This window comes from Coturnix japonica, chromosome 13 (genome assembly GCF_054131305.1).
Source record: "Coturnix japonica strain WE chromosome 13, WE-NBRP24, whole genome shotgun sequence".
NCBI lineage: Eukaryota > Metazoa > Chordata > Aves > Galliformes > Phasianidae > Coturnix > Coturnix japonica.
This window is the reverse complement of record NC_140675.1, coordinates 11,853,223-11,877,268: the sequence shown is the minus strand read 5'-3', so window position 1 is coordinate 11,877,268 and position 24,046 is coordinate 11,853,223. Positions and strand designations below refer to the sequence as shown.

Genomic DNA, 24,046 nt, shown 5'->3' with positions numbered 1-24,046 from the left:
GGGCAGGGGGGCTGGGAGGGCTAATTGTACAAGTAGCAGAGCTGGATCAGTTTCCCAGGGCTGCTTGGGGGAGAGCTATGCTGCTCTCATACATTCCTTATCCAAAGCCATGAATCCTTCCTTGAGGTAGAGAAAACACTTTTACAGTCAATTTAGCTTGCCAGGTACAAGCCTCTTCAGAGCTGCCAACTCTGTTTGACATCTAGATGAAGCCCAGACTCTGAGCTGCCCTGTTTTCATTTGCTGACATATTGTTATTACCAGGAAGGGTACATTTCTGTGAAGGGCTTGCTGGTCCTTTCCTAGGGGAGGGTCGTGCTGAGGGAATGAGATTTCCCTCTCCCTTAGCGGTTGCTTTTTCCTCTGTGGTGTTCTCTAATCCCTACCTTGCTTCAACACCTCACAGCTCCCCGCTCCTGCATAATTGACAAGGATGAGCTGAAGGATGGCCTGCGTGTCCTCATCCCCATGGATGACAAGCTGCTGTATGCTGGACATGTCAAGACCGTGCATTCACCTGACATGTGAGTTGTGGGGCTGCTGTATCTGCCTGGGTTCTGCTGATGAAAGGGGAGGTAGCTGATGCAGGGATAGATTTTGGTGCAGAGATGTCTGAAGAGCAACTGACAGAGTCTGGCAGGGAGGGATGGAGAGTTCATTCTGTTTTGTGAGTGCTCAGGAAAATCTAATTACTTTTCATTAAATCTTCACAACTGTCTGGTGGCAGGGCTCAGGGAGGTGTTATCTGATCCAGGTGATCTCTTCCACGTGCTGTGTCTAATTGGGTCCTTTATGTTCCAGATACCGTGTGGTGGTAGAAGGCGAGAGGGGAAACAGACCCCATATCTACTGCCTGGAGCAGCTCTTGCAGGAAGCGGTATGTGAGGCCACTTGGTGCCTGTTCTTGGTGCCTGGGCCTGTTCTGGGGTGGAAGTGGCTAACTGTATTGGGCTGCAGGAGTGCCCTTTTTCTGCCCACATAGACACTCTGGGCAGAGCTCCCACTGGTGTGGAGGTCCCCACTAACAGGAATAGTCCTTCATACTGTCATGTGTGCAGGCAGGAGGCCGTCTCCCAGCGGGGGAACTGTCTCTTGTCTTCTTCAGATCTGGTTTGCTACATGCTGAATGTGATGGGATGATCTGTGCTGGTGCCAAGAGTATCAGTAATCGCTTGCCTTTTGCCCTGAGCAGATCATTGATGTGAAGCCACCTTCAGTGCGATTCCTGCCTGAGGGCACAAGGATTGCAGCCTACTGGAGCCAGCAGTACCGCTGCCTCTACCCAGGGACGGTTGTCCGAGGTAAGGCTGCCCAGCTGCTGTGAGCCAGGGATGTCTCTGTCCTGAATGTCCTGACGGTTGTCAGGCTTGTCTGGAATAGTCCTGAGGTCTGCTGTGAGTGTCAGCGGTTGGCTCATTCTTCCAGGTCATGCCCAACTTGATTGGGATGCTGACTTGGTAGCATCTTATGATCCAGGAGCCATGGGGTAGGAAGGGGTCTGAGTAATTCAGGAGCTTAAAATACTGAGGAAACCTGACACATTTCAGAAAGGCAGAATTATCTCCAGTCGAGGTACCAATTATTGCAGAGGTTGTGGAGGATTTGTATCACTCTGCCATTCACAGCTATGCTTCTGACACTTCCTGATGTCTCCCCCATCTGGCCTGATAGAAAGGCCAATGAAGAAGCCTGGACAATTGTGCCATGACTGGTCTTGTTTTTAGGTTCTTGGTCATGCTTTGTATGTATAAAGGAAGGATTACTTACCAGATACATGGAATGTTGATGTTGTTACAGGAACTCTGCTGTTTGCTGAGAGTAGTTGAAAAATGCAGGTCATAAAAGATACTGCAGTGAAAAAAAAAAACCTTCAGGAAGAGAAGGGAAACAGGGAGGTGATGAGGGATGTCACACTGCAGTAGTTTTTCTCTGTGCTTTTGACAGACAGATTCTGCACTAGGTGGGATGGTTTAGTATTATGAGGGATTTTTCATTGTGGTCTAAATCTTCTGTGCTCTCCCTGGACACAACCATATAGGAAAGGTGGGAAATGGGATGTTTTGGAGTTAGTGTAGGATCTGTGCCTCCCTCTGAGTCTCCACTTTCTTAGCAAGTGTTTTGTGCTCTTGAGTTTGTCTGTTACAGCTTCTTTTTCTCTTGCAACCCACAGGAACCCTGGATCTGGAGGAAGATGGCGATCTCATCACAGTAGAGTTTGATGATGGGGACACAGGACGCATCCCACTGTCTCACATTCGACTTCTCCCACCTGACTACAAGATCCAGTGTGAGTCTTTCTGCTCCGTTTCTTTCTTGACACTTCCCACTATGAAATGTAGGGAGTTTGGAACCACCTTCCTCAGTGATTTTAGGGCAAACTTTCAATCACGAAAGTTGCACCGTCAATTATGGATATGCAAACAGGGGGTGGAACATGACCCACTGGGAAAAAGGCCCGATCTCTATAGCAAAATTGGGAGGGACAGATTTCCCATGTCTTGTCTCTGTTGTGCATGTTGTTCTACTGCTTTTCAACATCTCTTTGATCTATTCCAGGTGCTGAGCCTTCTCCAGCCCTCTTGGTACCCAGCACCAAGCGCCGCAGTCGTAAATCCAGCAAAGATGCTGGAGAAGGAAAAGAAGGGGCTACGCTGGGGTCAGAAGAGCCTGCATCAAAGGGCAAAGGGCGAGGGAGAAAGCCAAGCATCAAGGCAAAAGCTGGTAGGTTGTCATCACTGCCAGGCCTGGAGTTGAGAGAGTCCTTGCATAGTGAGGACCTGTGTGCCTCTGCAGGGAGCCTTAAGCAGTCAGGAACAATTCAGAGACTAATTGGGACTGATGTCTGTGTGTGTCTGACGTACTAGTACCAGTCTCAGTGGGTAACTCCATGCCTGTGTTTTTCTTCCGCTTTGCAGAAGAGGCTTCCCAGCCTGAAGAGAAGGATCAGGCAGAGCCTTCACCTGGTGCTTCTTCAGTCCCTGAGAAGCCAGCCTGCCTGGGCAAATCAAGTGTGAAGGGGTCACGAAAATCTCAGCCACTGCCTGCTGGAGGGTCTCCTGTCCCCACAGAGGAAAAGCGGTCAAAAGCCAGTAAAATGAAGATCTCCACTAAGCTGCATAGCCCCCCACAACCCACTTACCAGCCTGCTGTGTTTGGCAGCATCCTCAGCACAGAGCCCTACAGTGACCTCCCAGGAACACTGGCAGCCTTTGGTTCCAGTGATGCTTCAGCATCGAAAGCCAAGGCCAAGAAAGGGAGGCCCACAGAAGAGGCACAGGAATTTGGCACCATGGTCAAGGCTCAGAGGAAACATGACAATGAAATCCTGATCAAGCTGGACCACGAGGGTGTGATGTCTCCAAAGACAAAGAAGATGAAGGAGGCGATGAGGATGCTGGAGGACTCAAGTCTGGCTGGTCGCAGAGATGGCAAAAGTCTCTTGGGGCTGGGCTATTCACCTGCAGTGGGTGCAGAGGGCAAGCAGAAATCCTCACGAGCCAAAGCAGCTGAAGGAGACCCTGCCAGCTTTGGGGGAAAGTTTGATGGCTCGGCAGAAAGCCTCACTGCCTCAAAGGACCAGGAAGACAAGGCAGCAGCACCAGCAGCTGTAGAGGAGTCTGAGAGCAACAGCAGCGACAGCAGCTCTGAGTCAGAGGGAGAAGAGGAGACTGAGAAAAACCGAGGGGAGGCTCAGGACAGCAGCTCAACCAGCTCAAGAGCATCCACTCCTCTCTCTTCCTCCAACTCCTCCTCCTCTTCCTCTTCTAGCAGCAGCTCCTCTTCCTCCTCCTCTTCCTCCTCTTCCTCTGCCTCATCGACCTCCTCATCATCGAGTTCCAGCTCCTCTTCCTCCTCCACTACAGATGAAGACTCCTCCTGTAGCTCTGATGATGAAGTAGCTGAGGCCCAGCCAAGTTCCTCAGTGCAGCAAACCCTTCCTCCCAAGCAAACCAAACAGACAGGGAAATCCCGGGCATCCTCCCACCCCCAGAGCCAGAAGCAGCCTGCACAGCAGCCGGCACAGCAGCCAGCAGCACAGCAGAGCGGCAACAAGAGCAGGCCCAAAAAGCGAGAGGGCATCCACCTGCCCACCACCAAGGAGCTGGCCAAGCGTCAGCGGCTGCCGTCAGTGGAGAACAGGCCTAAGATCGCTGCTTTCCTCCCGGCACGGCAGCTGTGGAAGTGGTTTGGGAAGCCCACGCAGGTAAGCAAAGTCATTCCCATTAGTCTGGGAAAGGGAGCCTTTCCCTTTGAGGCTGGCGATGCTCTACTGCTGTGATGCGTCTCCTGCTTAGGTAGCAAGGAGGTTGGGGTTGGCCTTCACTGTGTCATGGGGAGCTGTCCCACATGGCCTGTCTCTCTGTCCTGTTTCTTGTGGGAATGCAGTTGACCTGGTGGTTGAAGACCATCATGGGCTCCATCTTTGATTCTCCATTAGTGTGTAGAGCTGAGGCTGTGGAGTGTCCTGGCGAGGTGGTGATTGTGTCATTACCAGGCTGGGTCTGGCTCTGCCAGCAGAAAAGGGCAGGATGTAGGATGTGGGAAACCTGAGATGCTCACCTATGTAATCCTCTCTTGGCAGAGACGAGGAATGAAAGGGAAGGCCAGGAAGCTCTTCTACAAGGCCATTGTCCGGGGCAAGGAGATCATTCGCATTGGAGACTGTGCGGTTTTCCTCTCAGCTGGCCGCCCCAACCTGCCCTACATTGGCCGGATCCAGAGCATGTGGGAGTCATGGGGGAACAACATGGTGGTCCGAGTCAAATGGTTTTATCACCCAGAGGAAACTAACCCTGGGAAGAAACTCAACGAAGGCAAGGTAGGCTTCTCGCCTTTGCTGAGAAGGCTGCAAAGCTGCATGTCTGTGTTCATCCCCTGAGGACAAGGAGAAGTATGGACTGGCTCATTGCTAGAACCCTAATGGGGGCAAAACCATCATTTCATGCTGTGGCTGTAGACAAGCCTGATGTCCCTCGATCCAGGGAAGGGTGTTTGTTATTCCACTTGGAAATAGTCGTGTGTGTCAGTCCAGAAAGAGTTTATCAAGAGTTTGTATTGCCTTTGGGTGGGGCTGAGGTTATAAAGGCACTGTGGTGCACAGTGGATGATAACGTGGAAGATCCAATTAATTTGCTTTCTTATTTCTGTTTTCTCTTTTCCTTCTGGGCGTAGCGCTGGGATCAGAAATCAGGCAGGAGTCTGTCCACAGCTCTGCAGGCATCCAACCAGAGGAAGGACTTCATGGAGGTTGGTGCTGTGACTGCACAACTGATGCTGCTGGGGAAAAGCCTCTGACCTTCTATGGCTTTTACTTTTAGCTCAGTTGTTGAGACTGCAGTTTCCAGGACTTTGGATGGGTGTTATTTAGGAGGATGGGAATAGGTGCTGGGTGTTGGGAGGAGCAGTGCACTCAGCCAGCACTTCTGTCTTTGCATTGCATCCTTGAAATGGAGGTGATAAACTTCAGGCTTCTGTATTGCCCTGTTAGCACACTTTGCATCTGTGGTTCCCTTCTGTGGGAGCTTTGGTTTGGGTTTGGTGTAAAGGACTGATCACGTCCATGCTGCCCTTGGGATCAGCCCCCTGGTGTTCCTAGTACCCCTGCCTGGGGCTGGTTGGGGGTTTCTGCATGAGCACAAGCCCTGGATAGTCTGGTGGATGTTTTTCTTGTGTATTGCAGATGATGCTTCAGTTGCTGAGAGTTCTAATTACTCCTTTCTGTCTGCCTCTTCCCCTTCCTGTAATGCAGCGAGCTCTCTATCAGTCTTCTCACGTGGATGAAAACGATGTCCAGACCATCTCACACAAGTGTCTCGTTGTTGGTCTGGATCAGTATGAGCAGATGCTAAAGACTAAGAAATATCAAGACAGTGAGGACCTCTACTACCTTGCAGGGACCTATGAGCCCACTACGGGCATGATCTTCAACACTGACGGGGTCCCTGTCATCTGCTGACCGCCCAGGGAGCACGTGCCAGCCCTGGGAAAGGGACAGGACAAACCTGAGGACGTGCCTGTTCAGACGACATGATTGTTTCTTTCAAAGCTCATGACTTCCTTGTCACACTACAGACAGGAGAGTGCGAGAGACATGGGGAGGAAGGAGAGGGCTGAAGAAAGGGGTTGGGAAAGCGGTTACAGCAATCATGGAAGATGCCGTGGGTGGTAGCGGCGGTGTGTGAGCCTCGAGAATCTTCAGGAAGTGGCTTTAATTAAGGTGACACTTGACCAACTTCTCCCTTCCTCCTTTTGGTCCTGGAAAGCACATGGGTCTCATGATCATTTCACCAGCGGGACCCCCCCAGCAGGAGGGATCCCTTTTGTGTCATTTGCCCCCATCAGTCACTCAGAAGCTGCCGGTATGTGGAAGGACACCTGCTGACCTTCTGCGTACGCTCCTCTCCGTCCTTATATTCCCTGCTTGTTTCACATGACCCTTTAGGAAGGACAGGGTGAAAGAGAAAGGAGATGAGTCTCTCTCAGCGCCTCGTCTCGATCCTCCCGGCACCTTTTTGCGGTTCCCCTTCCCCGCCCAGCAGTGGAGCACAAAAGGGCAGCGCTGGCCCCGCCATGGAGATGGCAGGAGGTCCTCCAGGCTGGAGGTGCCAGGTGAGCCCCTGTTACACCTGCAGTGCTGCTTTCCCATTGCCCTAGATGGGCTGAGTCCCCCTTCCCACTCTCCTCTCCCAAAAAGGAGATAGAGGAGGAGATGCATGGTGAGAAAAGGGTGATGCTTGCCGAAGAGCTCCATGTGAGAGTGCAGAGAAGCAGGGAAGGAAACGACTGGGAGACGCTGCTTTGGTGCTTGGAGCAGAGGAGGCTGCAGGTCAGGGGGTGCCTCCCGTGGTGGAGTGGATTTTATCACTGCTCACTCAGCTTCACATCTCACGCCTGCATGGAGCAGTCAGCTGGCTGGAAGCCCTCCACCTCTCATTTGAAGGAGCAGGGACAGGATGTGAAGCCGCATTTCCACAGCTGGCCAGCAGCACAGCAAGGTGGGGGGGATGCCGGAGGAGAACAGAACGATGCAACATCCTTGCACTTAAACAAAAACTCCCAAGAGACGCACTGATCTTTGCAACTGTCGACTCGCACTGCAGCGCTGGGATGCGGAGCACAGCTCTGCTCGGCCGGGAGCAGCAGCCCAGGCTCTGGTGGGGAGAGCTTGGACAGCTTGCAAACTATCATCTACCCCAGTACTGCTCCGTACCAGACCCTGGGGGCCTGGGTGTCCCTGCACAGTCACCCCTCAACTTCAGATTGAACCACAATGGTGCTGCGCTGTCCCACCTCTGCCCCGGGCACCGCGGATAGTGACAGTTTGAACCTGTACAGTTTTAATGTACCAAAAGACTCTTTAGCCCTCCTGTATTATAAATCTTTAAATGGATTCAACTTTTTAATTATAAATATAAATATATATATATAAATATAAATATAAACTTTTTAAAACTGTGAGGGGAAAGAAAAAAAAAAAAGACAAAAAAGAAAAACCAAGTTATGAAATTCTAAAAAAAACAAAACAAAGAAAAAAAAAAACAGGAGAAAAAAGAACCATCACCCAACCCACCACTGAACTTCAACCCAAACCACAACCACCAAACCACCACCCAGCCCCAACCTAAACTACCACCCAACCCAAACCACCACCAAACCCAACCCATCACCCAACCCAACCCACCACTACCAAACCACCACTCAACCCCAACCCAAACTACAGCCATCAAACCACCACCCAGCCCCAACCCACCACCCAACCTCAACCCAACACACCACCACCCAACCCCAACCACCATCCAACACCAACCCAACCCACCACCACCACTGAACCCCACCAAACCTTCACCCAATCCACCACCCAACCCAACCCACCACTACCAAACCACCACTCAACCCCAACCCAAACTACAACCATCAAACCACCACCCAGCCCTAAACCACCACCCAACCCCAACCCAACCCACCGCCACCAAACCACCACCCAGGCCCAACCTAAACCACCACCCAAACCCAAACCACCACCCAACCTCAACCCAAACCACCACCACCCAACCCCAACCACCATCCAACACAACCCATCACCACTGAACCCCACCAAACCATCACCCAACCCCAACCCTCCAACGGCAGAAAACGAACACAGTCTGACATTCAGAATCTTATTTTTCACTTCCTGTTGGATTGTGATTGTAAACCATCTGGGAACAGGCACCCTCCCCTCCCCACGCTCAAAGTGTACTGTACCTGTAGAAGCAAATGGTGTGAGCTTATTGTAAAAGAGCGAGAGAGAGCGCGCGAGAGAGATTTTATGCTAATGTTAAATAGAAAGCACTTAATACCCACTGCCTTCTATGGAACACAAGGATATTTCAGACAATCGAGAGGAAAGGAGAGCCAGGTTTTTTTGTCTTTTCGTTTCTGTTTTGTTGAGAACAGTTCCTTTTTGGCATTGTTTGTTGGACAACTCCAGTGTGAGCTTTTTTTTTCATAAAAAATAATTAATTTGAGGGGAAAAAAAAAAAACAAAAAACCACAAAACACGGGAAAAAAAAAACACACAAAAAAAGAAACAACAACCAAAAGCAACCCAATGAAGCATCATCGTTCTTTGTCTCGCTTTTCCTAACTGAGAGTTATTGCCTGGCCCTGGTGATGGGCACCATGCAGCACTTTGTGGGTCCCTTGTGCCCATCCCATGGTGTGGATGGGGTCCCAATGGGGTGGCCCTGAGAGATGGGATGGGAGCCTGGGGCGGATGGTGTGTCTGTATAGAGCAGAGCCCTTCCCTGCGCTCCCCCTGAGCCCTGAAGGATGGATGCTGTGTTGAACTGCTGGCTTTGCTTGTTGTCTTGCCCGGTGCTGTGCTGTGGGCTCAGTTTGGTGGTGGGGGGCATTTGGGGTTCACAGCCTCCAGCCCCCTAGAGATGCCTTCAAAACTCACCCCCAAGGTGACTCCTGCTCCAGTAGCTGCTCCCCTCCTGCTTGCTGTGCTCTGCAGGCTGCCAGGAGCTCCTTTAGGCTCTCCCTGGGCTTCTCTCCAGCCCCTCACCAGCTGCCATAGACTTGTCCTCCCCCACCCCACAGCTGGCCCCAAGGAGCCCAGGGCAGCTGGCACACAGGGCTTCTGCTGGCCCCCAGGTAGCAGAACCGCTGCCTTAAATAAATAGAAGTATAAAGGCAAAACCAAAAAGCTTTTATTGATTAGGAAATGCTAATCCCGGTGGTGCTGGCAAGGAAGGGAGGGGGAACCCTGCAGCAGTGCCTGGCTGGCAGCTGGGCTGTAGGTGCCCTGCAGCCCATGGCTCTTGGTTTTGGGAAGGGGGAGGGCTGGTGTTTTTTGTGGCTCCGCTGCCTGGCTGAGCTGGCACCCACCTACTCCAAAGCCTTTCTCCCAGTGATGTGCCAGGGTTCCCAGCCCAACAGTGTGGCTTAGAGAAGGGATCGTTGCCAAGTATGACATACGATCTGCTTTCAGTTTGATGTACATGATAGAAGTTGAAGCTCAGCAGTCACCCCAGGGCATCACAATCCCCCCCAGCCCAGAGCAGAATTGGGGACAAGAATAGTGGGAAAAAAGAGGAACAAAAAAGCTTCCTAATTCCTTCTTGGGGATTCTACACAGCAGTTGAAATACAGGGAAGGGGTTGGGGTCATGGTTTCAGGCTGTCCTCAGCAGAAAGCTGCAGCACCATCACTAAGAGCCCAGCCCAGAGCCACCTTCCCTCCTCCTCTTCCTCTATTGCTCTCTTCCCCATTCCCTTTGGCAAGGTCTCAAACAAGAGAAGATCCCTCCCACCACCACTGCCCAGGGGGAGTCCCCAGGAACATTGGGACCAACAACATTGGGGGCCATCAGCCCAAGAATCAGCTGTGGACAGTGCCCAGGGACCACCTTGGTGGGCAGTGAGGGCCACTGGCTACAGGAGCAGTGCATGGCCCCATCCCGGCCCCATTGCCCAGCCCTGGGGCTCAGAACCCCCCCAGGAAGGAGCCGTTGGAGGTTTCAGTGTAGAAACAGCTACTGTGGGACGTACTGGTGAGGCTGTAGGCAAAATAAGCCACGGCTGAGCCCAGCGTCAAGCCCGTCATGTAGGACACGGTCATGGTGTTCCCTGCAGAGATGGACAGAGGGTCTCACCCTACATGGCCACCCCACATGGCAGCCCCTGGATGGTGCAGCCCTACCTGCCAGCTCCCGCTGCTCGGGGCTCACTTTGCCAGCAGCCAGGATCATGGGGACGCTGCCGAAGTAGCCGTTGGTGATGCCCATGAGGAGGGAGAAAATGCAGGGCCAGGCGGGGTGGCCAAAGGTGGGCTGGCCATTGGGGTAGACACACATGATGAAGAGAGGGATGAAGATGACGCGGAGGCAGGAGTAGACAAGGAGGTGTGTTCCTCTCCAGTCATAAGGCAGGGCAGCCAGGATCTGTATGAGGGGCAGAGACATGAGGAAGGGGAGAGGAGGGCAATGCAACACCCCAAATGGGGCAGCGGGGAGGAGGTGGGATGGGGGAAGGCTCATAGTTGGGAACCCAACGTTGGCCATGTTGGTGGACAACCTCACGCTGGTTGGACACCCACAGAGTGTGGATGAGTCACAGTAACTCATCCCCTCCTCCTACTAAGGACATGCAAAGGCAATAGGGATGGACAGGGTGAGCCCCCACCGCAGTGGCAGCGATGCCTCCTACCTTGCCAACAAAGTCGGAGAGGTTGAAGATGGCCATGATGAGGATGGGGAGCCATTCCCCCAGCGTGCAGTTGTGGATCTCCGACTCCAGCCCAGGGAAGAGGCACAGGGTGATGAAGTAGGTCATGGCGATGGACAGCATGTAGGCCCAGATGAGCCGCGACACGACATAGCGGTGGAGCAGCATGGCTGGTGGAGATGGGCAGTGAGGCTTAAACCCTCCCACTGCACAGCCCACACTTCTCAGCTGTGGCTGAACGATGGTGAATGCAGGAAGGACTTCCAAAGAAATGTCCCCATACTTCTCAGTGTGTATTTTCTCCCCATGTTTTTGCACACAAAGCCCCACTGATTGCCCCTCCTGCTCCAAAAAACGCTGTTGAAACACCCCATACTGGCCAGCTAGCGTGGTTCACCCCGAGCCCACCACCCACCTCTGAAACTGGGCCAGCTCCTCTTGATTTTGGGCCTGGGGACATCGAAGCGCATGTAGGTACCGCTGCCATCCAGCTCAGCTTCAGGACCCGGGCTGCCACGGGGAGATCCCAGCTGTCCTTGCAGCCGGTCCTCCTGCATGGGGACAGGGGGGGACACAAGTGCTGAGTCCCAGAGAGGGAGGGATACTGGGATCAGTGGGAAGCCCCCCCGGCTTACAAATCTGATGTCCTCGGCAGTGACATCGTGATGGACGCGGTAGCCCGTCCCGTGGTCGCTGGCCCTGCAGGGCTCAGGGTGGCCCTTACGGGGGCAGGAGGTGTAATAACGGACAAAGCGAGTGCGCTTCACCAGGAGGTGAAGGATGAAGCAGGTCAGCTCCATGCCGATGGAGATGAAGAAGAAGATGACCGTGTTCTCCTTCTCGTCCGACAGCAGCAGCTTGGTGAAGATGCGGCTGAGCGAGATGATGACCCCTGCGGTGCCTGGAGGCACAGAAGCGCTGTTGGTGCCGGGTCCCACTGGGCTCTATGGCTTAGGGACCCCCCAGCATTGGGTACAGTGTTCCATGCATAGAGGACCAACCATGGAGGTGCTCAAGAGCCGTGGAGCACTGAGGGATGTGCTCAGTGGGCACAGGATGTGTTGGGGTTAGAGGTCTCTTCTGACCTTAAATAGTTCCACGCACGATTAGACCCCACTGAACATCCTGCTTTGCTCAGGATCAGCCTGAGATGTCTCCAAGCTGCTGACAAGCCCAGAGCTACCAGAACACAGCAGCTCCTCTACTGTGAGCAGGGAGGTGGGACCAGATGGACACAGACATCCCTTCCACCCTCAGCCATGCAGGGGCTCTGTGGCTGTGTGCTGGGGGCAGTGGGTTGCTGCACACACGGGACGGCGATACTCACTCTCTCCTGTCATCACCCCCTGCGTGTAGCGCTTGGGCAGCAGCCCCGTGTAGCCATAGAAGCTGGATTGCTGCACTTCAGGAGAGAGGCACAGAGGGGAGAAGGAGGGAGATTATGGCAGCAGCTGAACCTCTGGGATCAGGGAGGGGGAAAGGGACGTGAGGGGTGGCCGGGAGGTTGTCCCAGGTGACCACAGCATACCTGTGCAGCCAAAGGCCACCACCCCAACGGCCACCAGGTTGATGGCGTAGGCTTGCCGTCGGGTGAAGAGCTCCAGCCAGACGTCGCAGATGCTGACAAAGAGCAGGGGGCCCAGGGCAAAGAGGTAGCCTGGAGGGGAGGGGAGATGGATGTGGGTAGGGGGCAATGGGGAGCCAGCACTGCCCAGGGCCATGGAGATCCCAGCTCACCCACAGAGATGCGGGTGTGCAGGCTCAGCAGCTCCACCAGCGCGTTGTTGAGGATGACAGCCACCAAGGCCACCAGGATGTAGGTGAGGCTCATGTCAAAGACTATGGAGGTCCCTGCAGAGAGGAAGGCAATGGGGCTCTGCCCAGGTTTGGGGAGCAGGAAGGGCTGCAGCTGCCGGAGCCCTACCTGGGTATTTGTGGTGCAGGTAGTCCACATCAGTGATGAAGCTGTTGTATGGCAGGAGAAATCCAACGCCAGCCAGCAGCATGGCAAAGTAGATCCCGTGGTATCGGTCCTGTGGCTCGGGGTCTTCAGAAACTGAGCCAAGAAGGAAAGAAAAAGAAAGGACGTGGCAGCAGCACTGCCACAATCACTGGACTGCACCCAATGAAGCTGTGGGGCAATGAACTCAGCTTCCATATCAGTGGGGCATCAGGGGGTCAAAGAGTCCTGCAAGCAGCCCTGCAGCTCTCGGGAACAAACATCCTCAGCCTGGAGATTGTCCCTCCAGAAATGAAAGTGTTTCAGCAGGAGGCAGAAGAACAGCAGAGCTGAGGGCTCTGAGTGCTGATGGGTTTTTATAGCAGCCCCAAAGCTGCCTGTGTGGGGAGAGACCTGCTGAGTACCCACCACAGAGAACAGTGCTACAGGATGCTGCGGTAGCTGCGATAGCAAGCCCCAAAGAGACATTAGTTGATGTCACTGCATTTCAGACCATTTGTGGCTACGAAACCATCCCAAGATCTCCTAAATGGGTGGGAAAAGCACGGGGGGAGGCAGCTCCCTCCCATCACACCCCGTCCCTCACCGGGCTCCATGAAGGTGAGCACGCCCTTGGCCTGGCTGCCCCGCTGCAGCTCGTCCTCCTCCAGCTGGTAGCTGTCGAAGCTGAAGCTCATCACCACGTTGCCTTCAGGTGTCCCCATCGGGCTCAGCTCCTTGAAGCGCTCCGTTCCCACTGATCCCATCACGGACAGTCTGGGGAGGGAGATCACAGATGAGCGACAACCCTCGTGGGTTTTAGTCCAGACCCCAGGGCTGGAGACCTCACCAAATACCTCCCAAACGCAGCTCCCAGCCCACCAGCACCACCCGAAATGCCCTCCATCGCCCGGCCCTGCTCTGCATTACCGGTGCCAGTCGCTAGATGCCAGCCTGCCCCGTGCCCGCTGCCCACCGACCGACCGCCCTGCGGAGAGAAACCTCGGAGGAGGCAGCAGGACGAGGGAGGAAAAATCAATTAAAGTGATTTGTCTGATCTCGCCCGCGAGATGCAGCGTTTGCACGGACATGGAGGTTTTGCAGCCTTTCCCGGCTGCCAGGATGGGGCGGGCTGCAAACAGAGCCTGCAAGTGAGAGCTTAAATAGCTGAAATGCTAAAACGCATCAGGCAGAGCAGCGATGCCATGGCCCTGAGGCCATGCAGGAGCCACAGCGCTGGGGGAGCACATCAGGGTCCCCAGCATAGCCAGGCTGGAGGCAGAACTCACCCTGGAGCCCCAATGGGGCACATTTCAAGTGGGAGCATCGCTTCATCTCATGGTTTATAGGGGAGCTGGATGACCCCATCCACTGGTGCTACCCCAGGAGATGATAAAACCCAACGGGGAGCAGCTCCCAGAGTGCTGGCAGAGCCCAGTGTGGGGCTTTTACCATCAAAGAGCCCCTGTCTGGGGATCACACCGGCTGGGAACACCCCATGGATGCGGTGCTGCCCCAAACTTCTCCGCGGTGCGGGATGTGCTGCACAGCCGCCCCCTGCATCCACACCCTGGGATCAATCCGTCTGATTTCCCCTTCTGGGTTTACAGGGAGCAGAGCCAGGGCCTGTCGCCTCTCTGGGTGGGTGCAGAGTGAGGGACAAAGCAGAGGATGCTCCCATAGGGGATGAGAGACAATTATAAACCATTATTTCTAATTGGGAAAAGGGCCCTTGCCAAAAGGAGCTGCTTCCGTGGAGGATGAAATTATTACCGTGATTATTTTGCGCTGGCAAGAAAAGGGTCCCCATCTTGGGAATTCATCAACCCCCACCGGGGCGAGGATGGAAACGAGGAGCGGGGGGTCTGGGGATGGGGGTGGTCTCTCCCCCAACCCCTCCCGCTCCATTCCCTCCCCCCCCGCCCAGCCCCGTTTCCCCCAGCCCCAGACAAAGCCGGTCCCGTTCTCGCCCAACAGGTCCACACGGCTCTTACCTCCCTCCTCCGCGCCAGCTCTGCGGCACCGGCCCTTCCAGCTGCCTCAACCCCCGGCGGATCCCCCCGGCCCCGCCATCGCTGAGCTCCGTTCTCGGGGTGGGGGCACCGGCAGAGGCGAACGCGGCGGCGGCTCCGAGCGGGGGCGGCTCCGTCCCCACCTCCCGCCCCTCCCCACCCCTCCGCCGCCCCTCCCCGGCAGCGATGTCCCCGAGGCACAGAAATGGCTTTTTCCCCCGAACGGAGCGTGTTCACGGCCCTGCATATAGACACAGCCCTATAGACACAGCCCTATAGACACAGCCATATAGACACAGCCCTATAGACACAGCCCTATAGACACAGCCCTATAGACACAGCCATATAGACACAGCCCTATAGACACAGCCATATAGACACAGCCCTATAGACACAGCCCTATAGACACAGCCATATAGACACAGCCCTGCCTATAGACACAGCCCTATAGACACAGCCCATAGGGGACCGCCTGTAGGCGCTGCCCGCCCAGAGGTGCGGAGCCGCAAGCAGATCATTCATCAACATGCAAAACGTACCTCGTTTCATTTAGGACACAAGCTTTTCTCCCATTGCAGGTTCTATTCTCCTCCAAACATGAGATGGGCTGAGGGGTCCAGCATTGGTTGTTCTAAAGATGGTTGGATGCAGGGATGGGATGGATGGATGATCACAGAATCAACAAGGCTGGAAAAGACTTCAGCATATTCACTACCATCCAATCCAACAGCCCATCCATCACCAGTTTTGCCCACTAAATCCTCCCTACAACATCTACATGTTCCTTGAACACCTCCAGCAAAAATTCTGCACGGTGAACAGCTGGATGGATGGGTGGGATAAATGGGTGAGTGTGCAGACAGGAGGGATGGACAGAAGTGCAGGTAGAAGGGATGGATGGAGGGATGTACAGTTATGGTGGATGGCTGGAGAGAACAACAAGTGGATCACAAAGTGGCTGAGGTTGGGAGGGGACATTAAAAATCACCCAGTTCCAACTCCCACGTTGTGGGTCGGTTGCCCCCCACATCCAACCTGGCTAAAAACGCCTCCAAAGATGGGCAGGATGGATGCAATGCAGCTCTGGTTTGCAGTGTGCAGAAAACAGAAGGGCTGTGGGGACAGTGAATGGGCAAGTCCCTTCTCCTCCCCATCACTGGGGATGGGAGTGAGGAACCAGCAGCATGGAGTGGTGGGGACACCTGCATGGTCCCAAGGAAGGTGCTGTAGACAGGGACACCACGAGTGTCCCACCCTCCTGAGCAGGGCAGGAGCCCTCAGCCCCAACTGGGTTGTAAAGATGAGGGAGGGGGGACCCCCACGGCCCCACCACCATGGCAGGGATGGAGCAGTGATGTCCCTATGAGACACCAAAGAATCCCAGCTTGGCGTCACCACAGAGTGAGAGCGGCACAAAAAGAGCAGGGCGAGATGCAGCATCTGTGCACGGCTTTTCCCTGCTGCCTCCGCACTCCCGGCAGCGTTACTCACCCAGCAGCAATTGCAGCCCTTCTGCCAAGCAGCTGAGCTGGAGGTCCTGTCAAAGCTGTGGGTCCTATAGAAGCCCCTGAGCTCACGTTGGCATCCTGATCACCCTAGAGAGCATTTGGGGCTCTGGGACGTGCTGTGAGTGCACACCAGGGCAGCACCAGACCCCCTGCCCTCCCATGGTGCCCCATCCTGCTATGGGGCTGAGTGCTGCCCCATCCTGCTATGGGGCTGAGTGCTGCCCCATCCTGCTATGGGGCTGAGTGCTGCAGATCCCGAGCTGGATGTTCCCACTGAGCTCTGCCACTCTTCAATTTTTCAGCTGGACCTGAATAATTCAGCTGTGCTGGAGCTGGTGTGAGGGCTGTGAGCTTGGATGCTCCCTGAGTTTCCGCTTGACCCACTTTACAGGCCCAAAGTCCCACCAGCTGCAGTGCTCTGCATGCACAGGGGCGATGCTGGACCGGTCCCAATGGCACTGGGAATATCCCAAGCTCAGCTCCAGCCCTGGGCCTCCCCTGGGCCATCAAACTGCAGAGCATCCTTCACCAAACGTCAGTGCTTTGGGCTGCAAAGCACAGAGGGTTGGAATAGGGAGAAAATGGAGGGCCTCACCTCACTGCTCAGAGCACTGATTAATTCCATGGGAAGCAATGAGGTGATGCCATCTCATTTGGCCGTGGAGATGCTGGATTGGGGCAGCCTCCAAAAATCCCCCATAGGGCTCTTTTCCTTCCAGCAGAGTTGGGTTTTATCAGCTGTCATCACTGCAGAGGTGAGAGAAAGGAGAGGCCTTTCAATACATCCCACAGACCCCACTGACAGAGCACACAGCCCAGTCCAGTGCTCCAGGCAGCGCAATGCTTCCATCTCTTCCACTCCATAGGACCAGGACAGTGCTTTCCCCATGCAATCCCCTCCTAAAAACCTTTATTTCACCAACTCTGCAGCCTCCGCATCCAGGGCTGCTCTAAAATACACACTGACCCCCCAGCATCACCTTTGCACAGAGACATCAGGGCTGAAGGGCAGCACTGCACTGTGCCATTATGGCACGTCCCTCTGCCCACACCGCTGCACTGTGAGCACTGCAGGAACCAGGGGGCCCCCACCTCCCCCCTTTTCCTCTTTCCTTGTTAGAACAAATTTGCATCCCTTGCTAATTAATCCAAGATGAGCTGCTAATTCAGCTCCTTGATTGCAACTCTGCATAATCGCCGCATGCACACGCAGCACAGGGGGGATGTGAAGGAGACAATCAGCACTGGGTGTGCAGGGGGGCCCCTCCAGCAGCTCCCACTCATCCCAGCTCCTTACAGAGCAGGTGGGAAGCAGAGATTCTCCTCTAAAGGGAGAAAATAGCGACAACCCCCCCAGGATCCACCTTTGAGTTGCTTTTTTCCCCCCATGCTGGGCTCCAAAGGACCTACACAGTGACCTGAGCACCTCTGGATATGGGGCAGCCACGGCACCAGAGTGCAGTGCAGAGCTCCTGAAGAGCTGCACGCTCTGCCCTCCCATCTCCACGATGCCCCACGTTGCTCCAGACTGAACCCTCTGCTGTAAGGATGATGGCAATCACACCCCGTGGCTGCTCAGCCACACACCGACTGCATCCAACACCAACCCAAAGGCCCCCAACCCAAGTGCTGTGGGGCAGCGTAAAAGATCTGAGCCCCAGTGGCACCATTTGGGGGAAAAACCGCTTTTCCTGCCACCACAGCCCATACAGAAAGCACAGCCTTGATGTTGTTGACACATTGTGCCCCACTCCACATCTCCCACCCCAACACAGACCCCCACCCATTCTGGCACTACACCCCCATCCCAGGGCTGGGCCATAGGCTCCCCATAGAGCATCAGAGCCACTTCCAGCCCCACAACCAGGGCACCCGCCCTCCACAAACCTCAGCATGGGCTCCATTGGCACACACTGCACGTTACAGCCTCACGGGGGGGGGATTTGCATTGGCTTTGGGGAGGGGGAGCGCTGCGAATAGAGGGGACAATGGGGAAGTCAATGCATTAAAGTGCTTAGGGGGGAAAAAAATCTGATAAAGGAATAAACCGGTTAAGGGAATACATAATTCGCAGCCCGGTTATTCAAATCCTGCCTTAGAGGAAATCCTCTTAGAGCGATCACCTGATTGTGTGCTAAAATCCTAATTGAATAAGAACAGAATTATGGATTTATGGCATCAGCTGCACAACCACGGCGCACACGAGGCTGTTTGCAGCCAAACCTGGGGGCGGGGGGGGCTGTATTTCTTCCCATCCATCACATCCCCTATAAACGCAGCCATTTATTCCTCTGTTTCTCCCCTCTTTTCCCACTCCGTGGCACTGCTCTGCCCGGCCCCAGCTCCATTTAAAAGCTGTTTAAAAAACCCGAAGGCACAAAACCAACCTCCCAGATCCTCAGTCCAGCCCCCTCCCCCGACTCAAATCTCTCCAACACGAGCTGGCATCGCTGACAGCGCTTCGGACGTAATTGAATATCCCAGAGTGCAGCAGCTCGCTCAGCTCCAACACAAACAAGCGGAGTGTGGGGCCGTGATCTGTGCAGCTGGGGGGGGCTGATGGGGATGGGGGGGCGAGTCCAGCTGAGACAACACAGTGAGAGCACAGCACGGCACAGCACGGCACGGCACGGCACAGCATAAAGCTTGGCTTCCTACTACACTGCACCGCCTGAAATCAGTTACTGAAAGAGAAATCGCCTTGTCCCAACCGCCTGAAATGCAAATGGAGACATGAAAGGCCGTTCCACACCTGAATGGTGAAGAAGGAAAGGGACGAGGCTCCCGTCTCCGCCTCCCTGCTCCGGGTTTTGAAGTTATTTTGGGTTAAAAGGGGAAGGAGCTGCTCGGTGCCGCCCGATGGGGGCACGGGGCGCTGAAGGGCTGCGGGGCATCGCTGGGGTTCGGAGCAGAGACCCCCGCGTCCCAGTGTCACAGCCCCCAGCTGTGCCGGACCTGCCGCATCCCTCGTTGTTCGCCAGCCCTTCTGCTTTAACCCGGGGCCGGGCCAAACACGGGGCGATGTCCCCCATCCTGTTCATGGTGCTGGGAAGGGGATCTGAGCACTAAGGGAGCAGCAGGGCTGGGATGGATGGGGAGCAAAGAGAGGTGGATGGGGGGGAGGACGGGATGCAGAAGTAGGGATGGATGCGATGGATGCGATGGATGCGATGGATGCGATGGACGCTCCCTGTGCAATGAGCCGGGCTGCTCCGGGCCGCGCAGCGCACCCCATCTAGCGGCTGCTGGGAGACAGAGCCCGGCTCCCCCCGACCCCCGGCACAGCCCCCATCGCATTCACGGTTCTCAGCGCTGCCCTCCGGGTGGGGGCACCCAAAGGTGGCAGCCTCCGCACCGTGCAGGGCTGTTGCTCTGCATCACTCATGAGACCACCAGTCTGAACACAACTGCAGCTGTTTGCTTCAATGATACGAGCCTATTATTAGCAGCATTCTGGCCTTAAGCCTCACCTTTATTGATGCTTTGCCATCTGCACGCAGGGCAGCAGCTGATCTCCTGTGGCACCAATGGGTCCAGGTGAGCACCCCCCAACCTGGATGTCACTCACTGAATGCAAACAGAGCCCTGTGCTCGGCACCTTGCTCCAGGCAGAGGAAGGGAAACGTCATCAGCAGCTGAACGAACAGTTTAGAATCACTCATCTGTGCTAACACAGCTGATTGTGCCTGCAGCAAGGGACCAAATAAACGGCACCAGCAGGAAAACATCGCTCTGCAGAGCTGGATCAGGAGAGGAAACGTCTGCAGCTTCACTGAGTTCATTGCACGACAGTCATGCAGGAGATTAAAGTCCTCCCATCACCGTGTGCTCCTCCACCAGCAGACACAGCTCCCTCTGCCCCCTGCCCTGCTTGGAAAAACCACAAACCCAAGTGTCTCAAGAAGAGCTTTAAGGAGGAGGATGGGCAAAAATGTGGTTGCAAGTGAAAGAGACCAGGAGCTGCTCAGCTGCTCCTTCCCCAGCCTCAGCTAAGCTGAGTTTGAGAGCTGCTTTGCTTTACTACTGCTGGCACTTGGGTTGTGGTCACAGCATCCAGCACCCACAGCATCACCCTCAGCTCATCCAGCGCCACGAAAGGAAGAAGACACGGAATCCTTATCACAACACATTTAATTCCTCACGCAGGTATAAAATTACAAAGAGCGACGGGGCAGCAGCGAGAGCCGCACACCTGGGGGCAGGGGGGTGGAATGTTAGGCAGGTTTTATCCACTTATTGACAGAGATATTGAACAGCGAGAGCTGCAGGACAAGGGGGTTTGGTGGGGGTTTATTGGGTGCAGAAGCAAAAGCAAACAGATCCAAGTACAGGGTTGAGCTGATGCCCCACAGGAACCCAGAAATGGGCAGGTTTGGGAACAGCGAGTTGTTCCCACTCCTCAGAAGTGAGTTGGACGCATGCAGAGGCAGCGGGGAAGGCAGCACACAACGCTGCAGCCACAGCAGCAGCACAACTGGCAACGAGCACAGCTGCAGCTATTTGCAAGCCAGGATGCAAACTTCTCACCCATTAATTTCAAGGCAGTATAAGATGGGGGTTGGTCAGTCTGAAGTGTGGTAAGAACAAAGGCATGTTACGGTTCAAAACAATTGGAATTAGCTCAGTTCCTTTGGTTGTGCAACTGGAATCTGAAAGGATTTGCTTACAGTCCGAGCTGTGCTTCCTTCACTGCCAGCCTCAATTTGTGCTGCAAGGATTCCAGAAAGACCAAGGGCTGCTCTGCACATGTGGAGATGCCCCTCGCTTTGCTCTCAGATGTTCACATGTCAAACCAAGGCGGCTGTCAGCCAGGACATCTGCAGCACAGGACAAGACTGCAGTGGTTAATCCCCAGCAATGCTTTGGACAAAGCCTCCTGTTGCTCTGCAAACAGCAGCAGAACAACTGCATGGCTAATGGTACATGGAGCAGCTTAGAGAGCTACAAGGAAGGAAATTCTACAGCCTTACTGCACGTTGCTTTGGTGTTAATGCCATTATTAGAGCCAAGAGAGCACAGCGTGGGACATAACAAAGCTCATCAAGTCTCTGCACTAACATACCCAGAGCTGGGGGCTCCTCAGTGCATCCCTCCCTCTTACTGTTACACACAATCAGACACACATTTGCTTTGTGGGGACACCCGTCCCTGCATTCAGAGCTCTGCACTGAGGCAGACACAGACAGTCCCCTCCCCTCCATAGAAACAGGTGCAAGGAACTCACCAAGCAACAGAGGCAAAGCGGTGCCAGAGGGAGCTGCTCACACAACTGGTCCTGCTGAACAGAGCAGCTGAAGAAACAGCTCTTGCTAATCTCATTGCACTTAGAACTTCCTGCTCCTCCGCCAGGCCCAGCCTTGTAGCTGCTAGATGTGTATCTGTCGCTCGTGCTTTGGAAACTCGGACATAAGATGAGTCCTGAGCAGATAAAAGCTGTCTGCCTCTGAACATGAAAGATAAGCACACAGATGTGGACATGCACACTTGCTGCCTATTAACACATCAAGTGAAATGGCTCTTTCCCGACAGTACTCACAGATCCCACTGCAATTTAAGACCTGAGTTTCAGGTTCCAAGTTTAAAAGCATTCCCCCCCCACCCCCCAACTTTCCCCAGCTTTGGTTGTTTGTTGTCCATTTCTGTCCCTAACACTCTATGAGGGTCAAGAGGTTCAGTCCATATCCAGAGAGTGATGCTCAGACACAAAATGAGCACTGTCCTTCCAAAGAAGGGCAGCCTAAAATGAGAGGTTGTGCAGCTGTTCCCACACCATAGGGCTGCCCCACACAGCCACCTCCAGGCTGCCCTGCAGTATCTGGGGCTGGAGGACCATCAGAATAGAAATGCTTGGCACCGCCTGGTTCACAGAGCAGTAGAGCTCAGCTCCACACCCAGGTGAGGGAACAGCTGCAAACAACATTTCTGGTTTATGTTTAAAGGGGAAAAACCCAAACGTATGTATTTGTGCCATTGGGATGAAACCCCATCCTGAAGGGATGGAAACTTTGGTAGCACAGCACAGCAGGGTAGTCACTGAGGGCTTAAGGCCATAGAGGGAAATGAGATCAGCTGTGTTTATCCAAGAAATAAATACATATCCTCATATAATAAACTTGAACAACACGACTGACCACCACCACCTCACTAAATACACCATCAGCTGGGACCAGACACCTCCTGCTCCATCCTACCTCCATGCTGCTCACTCACCCCAAACATTTCTACCTTCCTTATGAAAACAGGAAACAAAACCAAACCCACAACTTGAACAGGCTTCCAATTAGGAGCAAAACAAACAGGGCTCAGAGCATCACCAGTCAGTCTGTAACACAGGAGCTGGATGCTGCAGCACACAGAAGAAAACCACAGTGAACACAGAATCTCCCAACTCACCAATGGAAAATATCCAGGTGTGAGAACTAAGACAGGATTAATATCTGTATAAGCATCTCGATTTCTGGCAGTAAAAGACAGTAAACGTATTAAAGGCAATAGCAGTGTCTTGCTATGTAATATGGCCTTTGATACAACTCAGTTTGTGCTTAGTAGACCTGTGTTGCTCATGTATGCTGACTGCTTAACTCTGCTTGTAGTGCCAGGCCTCCAGGTACGTGATCAGGAATGGCACCAGCCTTAGTCTGGAACAAGCAGAAATCTGACAGCTCCCGTGAGGTTCAGTCTGCCAGCAAAGCTCACCGAGCTTATGTTTACTTGAAGACTTTTATTTTATTCGGCAGTTTGGGGCTTTGCAGCAAAGCTGATAGCACTAGCAAAAAAAAAACAACATGTAATTCCAGAGCATGGGATTCAGCTGTCAACCAGAGCTTAAAGTCAAGAGACTGTATGAGACTGCAACATGGCTCTGGATTCTGGAGAGGATGCCACAAACTGATGGAGTCGACTGTTTAGGACAGCCAAGGGTTTTCAGTAATACACAGCCCTGATCCCTTACTACTCACTGTAAGAAAGGCAACAGCAGCCTCGCTGATACAGGTAGCTCCCTTAGGCAGGGGCTATCACTGTCTTCTGTTCTAAAATGAAAAGGGAGCCCACCTAAACACAGTGCTCTGGGAAGAACAGCCACCAACTGACATGAGTTGACAGAAGACCTGTTAATGGTACCAGATCCTAACAGCACGTCACCATTTAGTTGTGGTAGGACGTTCACACACGCAGTTAAGTCCAGGTTCTGTCCCGCCCTCAAGATCTGCAGTTTCCTTGTCTACTTCTATTTTCACTGCTTTGCAAACAGTCAGCAGAGCGAAAGGCAGCATCCCGCATTGCTACACAAAAGGCAGAGCAGGTTCATTTTGGCAAAGGAAAATAACGCTCACCAAGTGCTCTGCTAATCGTTTGTTCACTAACTGTTATCCAAGACTTAAGAGAAGGCACATTACAACCCTAAAAATAGACTGCAGTGCTGCTCAGCCTTGGACAGCCCCAGTCAGGGTCAGGGCTGTTAAGGATTTATTCCAAAATTGCCAGAGACAGCCAGTCCTTGGAGAGTAACACAGGAGGAACTCTGACAGGAGGGAAATAAGAACAAGAGCACGGTTATCCGACAGAAGAAAATTCATCTTTCAAAATCATTTATATTTACAGCAGTATCTGGAAAAAAGCCCCGAACCTTCGCTATTAGAGCAGAACAGCCAGCCCTATACTGAAGAGAAACAAGGATTGAGAGTGCTGCCTTCCAGCTGAAAAACTTAAAGCTGTTTAAATAATAGGGCTGCCATACCCTGCAGGAACCTCCATCCAGGCCGGCAGAATCATTGCTTTTGATACTTAATAAAAGTATACTAAAAAAAATAAGATTATTGCTACTCTGCCAAAGAAACAGAACAACCTACAGGAGAGAAAGTGCATCCCAAGTCCTTA

The 24,046-nt window shown here is 53.7% G+C and overlaps 2 protein-coding genes across 9 annotated transcripts in view; one reads left to right on the top strand and one right to left on the bottom strand.

The window, feature by feature from the left end:
• Window positions 1-8,591, top strand: part of TNRC18 (trinucleotide repeat containing 18) — a 46,856-nt gene extending 38,265 nt beyond the window's left edge. For all 5 annotated transcript variants that reach the window (XM_085513875.1, XM_015876742.3, XM_015876743.3 and 2 more), the window contains 9 exons: window positions 407-524; window positions 802-877; window positions 1,193-1,301; window positions 2,171-2,287; window positions 2,557-2,721; window positions 2,916-4,204; window positions 4,583-4,819; window positions 5,173-5,247; window positions 5,750-8,591. In XM_085513875.1, the coding sequence (XP_085370001.1) occupies window positions 407-524; window positions 802-877; window positions 1,193-1,301; window positions 2,171-2,287; window positions 2,557-2,721; window positions 2,916-4,204; window positions 4,583-4,819; window positions 5,173-5,247; window positions 5,750-5,956 (2,393 nt within the window). In that variant the 3' untranslated portion in view covers window positions 5,957-8,591. The remainder of the gene's footprint in view (window positions 1-406; window positions 525-801; window positions 878-1,192; window positions 1,302-2,170; window positions 2,288-2,556; window positions 2,722-2,915; window positions 4,205-4,582; window positions 4,820-5,172; window positions 5,248-5,749) is intronic.
• A 581-nt stretch (window positions 8,592-9,172) lies between these two features.
• SLC29A4 (solute carrier family 29 member 4) lies at window positions 9,173-14,789 on the bottom strand. 4 transcript variants are annotated; one of them, XR_014933803.1, is made up of 11 exons: window positions 13,579-13,804; window positions 13,256-13,425; window positions 12,634-12,765; window positions 12,447-12,560; window positions 12,238-12,366; window positions 12,037-12,106; window positions 11,345-11,610; window positions 11,125-11,260; window positions 10,692-10,879; window positions 10,186-10,426; window positions 9,173-10,112 (listed from the first exon to the last, which is right to left on the bottom strand). XR_014933803.1 is itself a non-coding variant. In XM_085513879.1 (11 exons), exons 2-11 carry the CDS (start codon window positions 13,413-13,415, stop codon window positions 9,970-9,972), a joined length of 1,584 nt encoding a protein of 527 aa, XP_085370005.1. In that variant the 5' UTR covers window positions 13,416-13,425; window positions 14,643-14,789; the 3' UTR covers window positions 9,173-9,969. The 4 variants fall into 4 exon arrangements, 3 of the variants coding, with proteins under 3 accessions (XP_085370005.1, XP_085370006.1, XP_032303560.1); XM_085513879.1 differs by lacking the exon at window positions 13,579-13,804 and adding an exon at window positions 14,643-14,789 and having other exon boundaries at window positions 12,037-12,111; XM_085513880.1 differs by lacking the exon at window positions 13,579-13,804 and adding an exon at window positions 14,643-14,789.
• Between the last annotated feature and the right edge of the window lie 9,257 nt (window positions 14,790-24,046).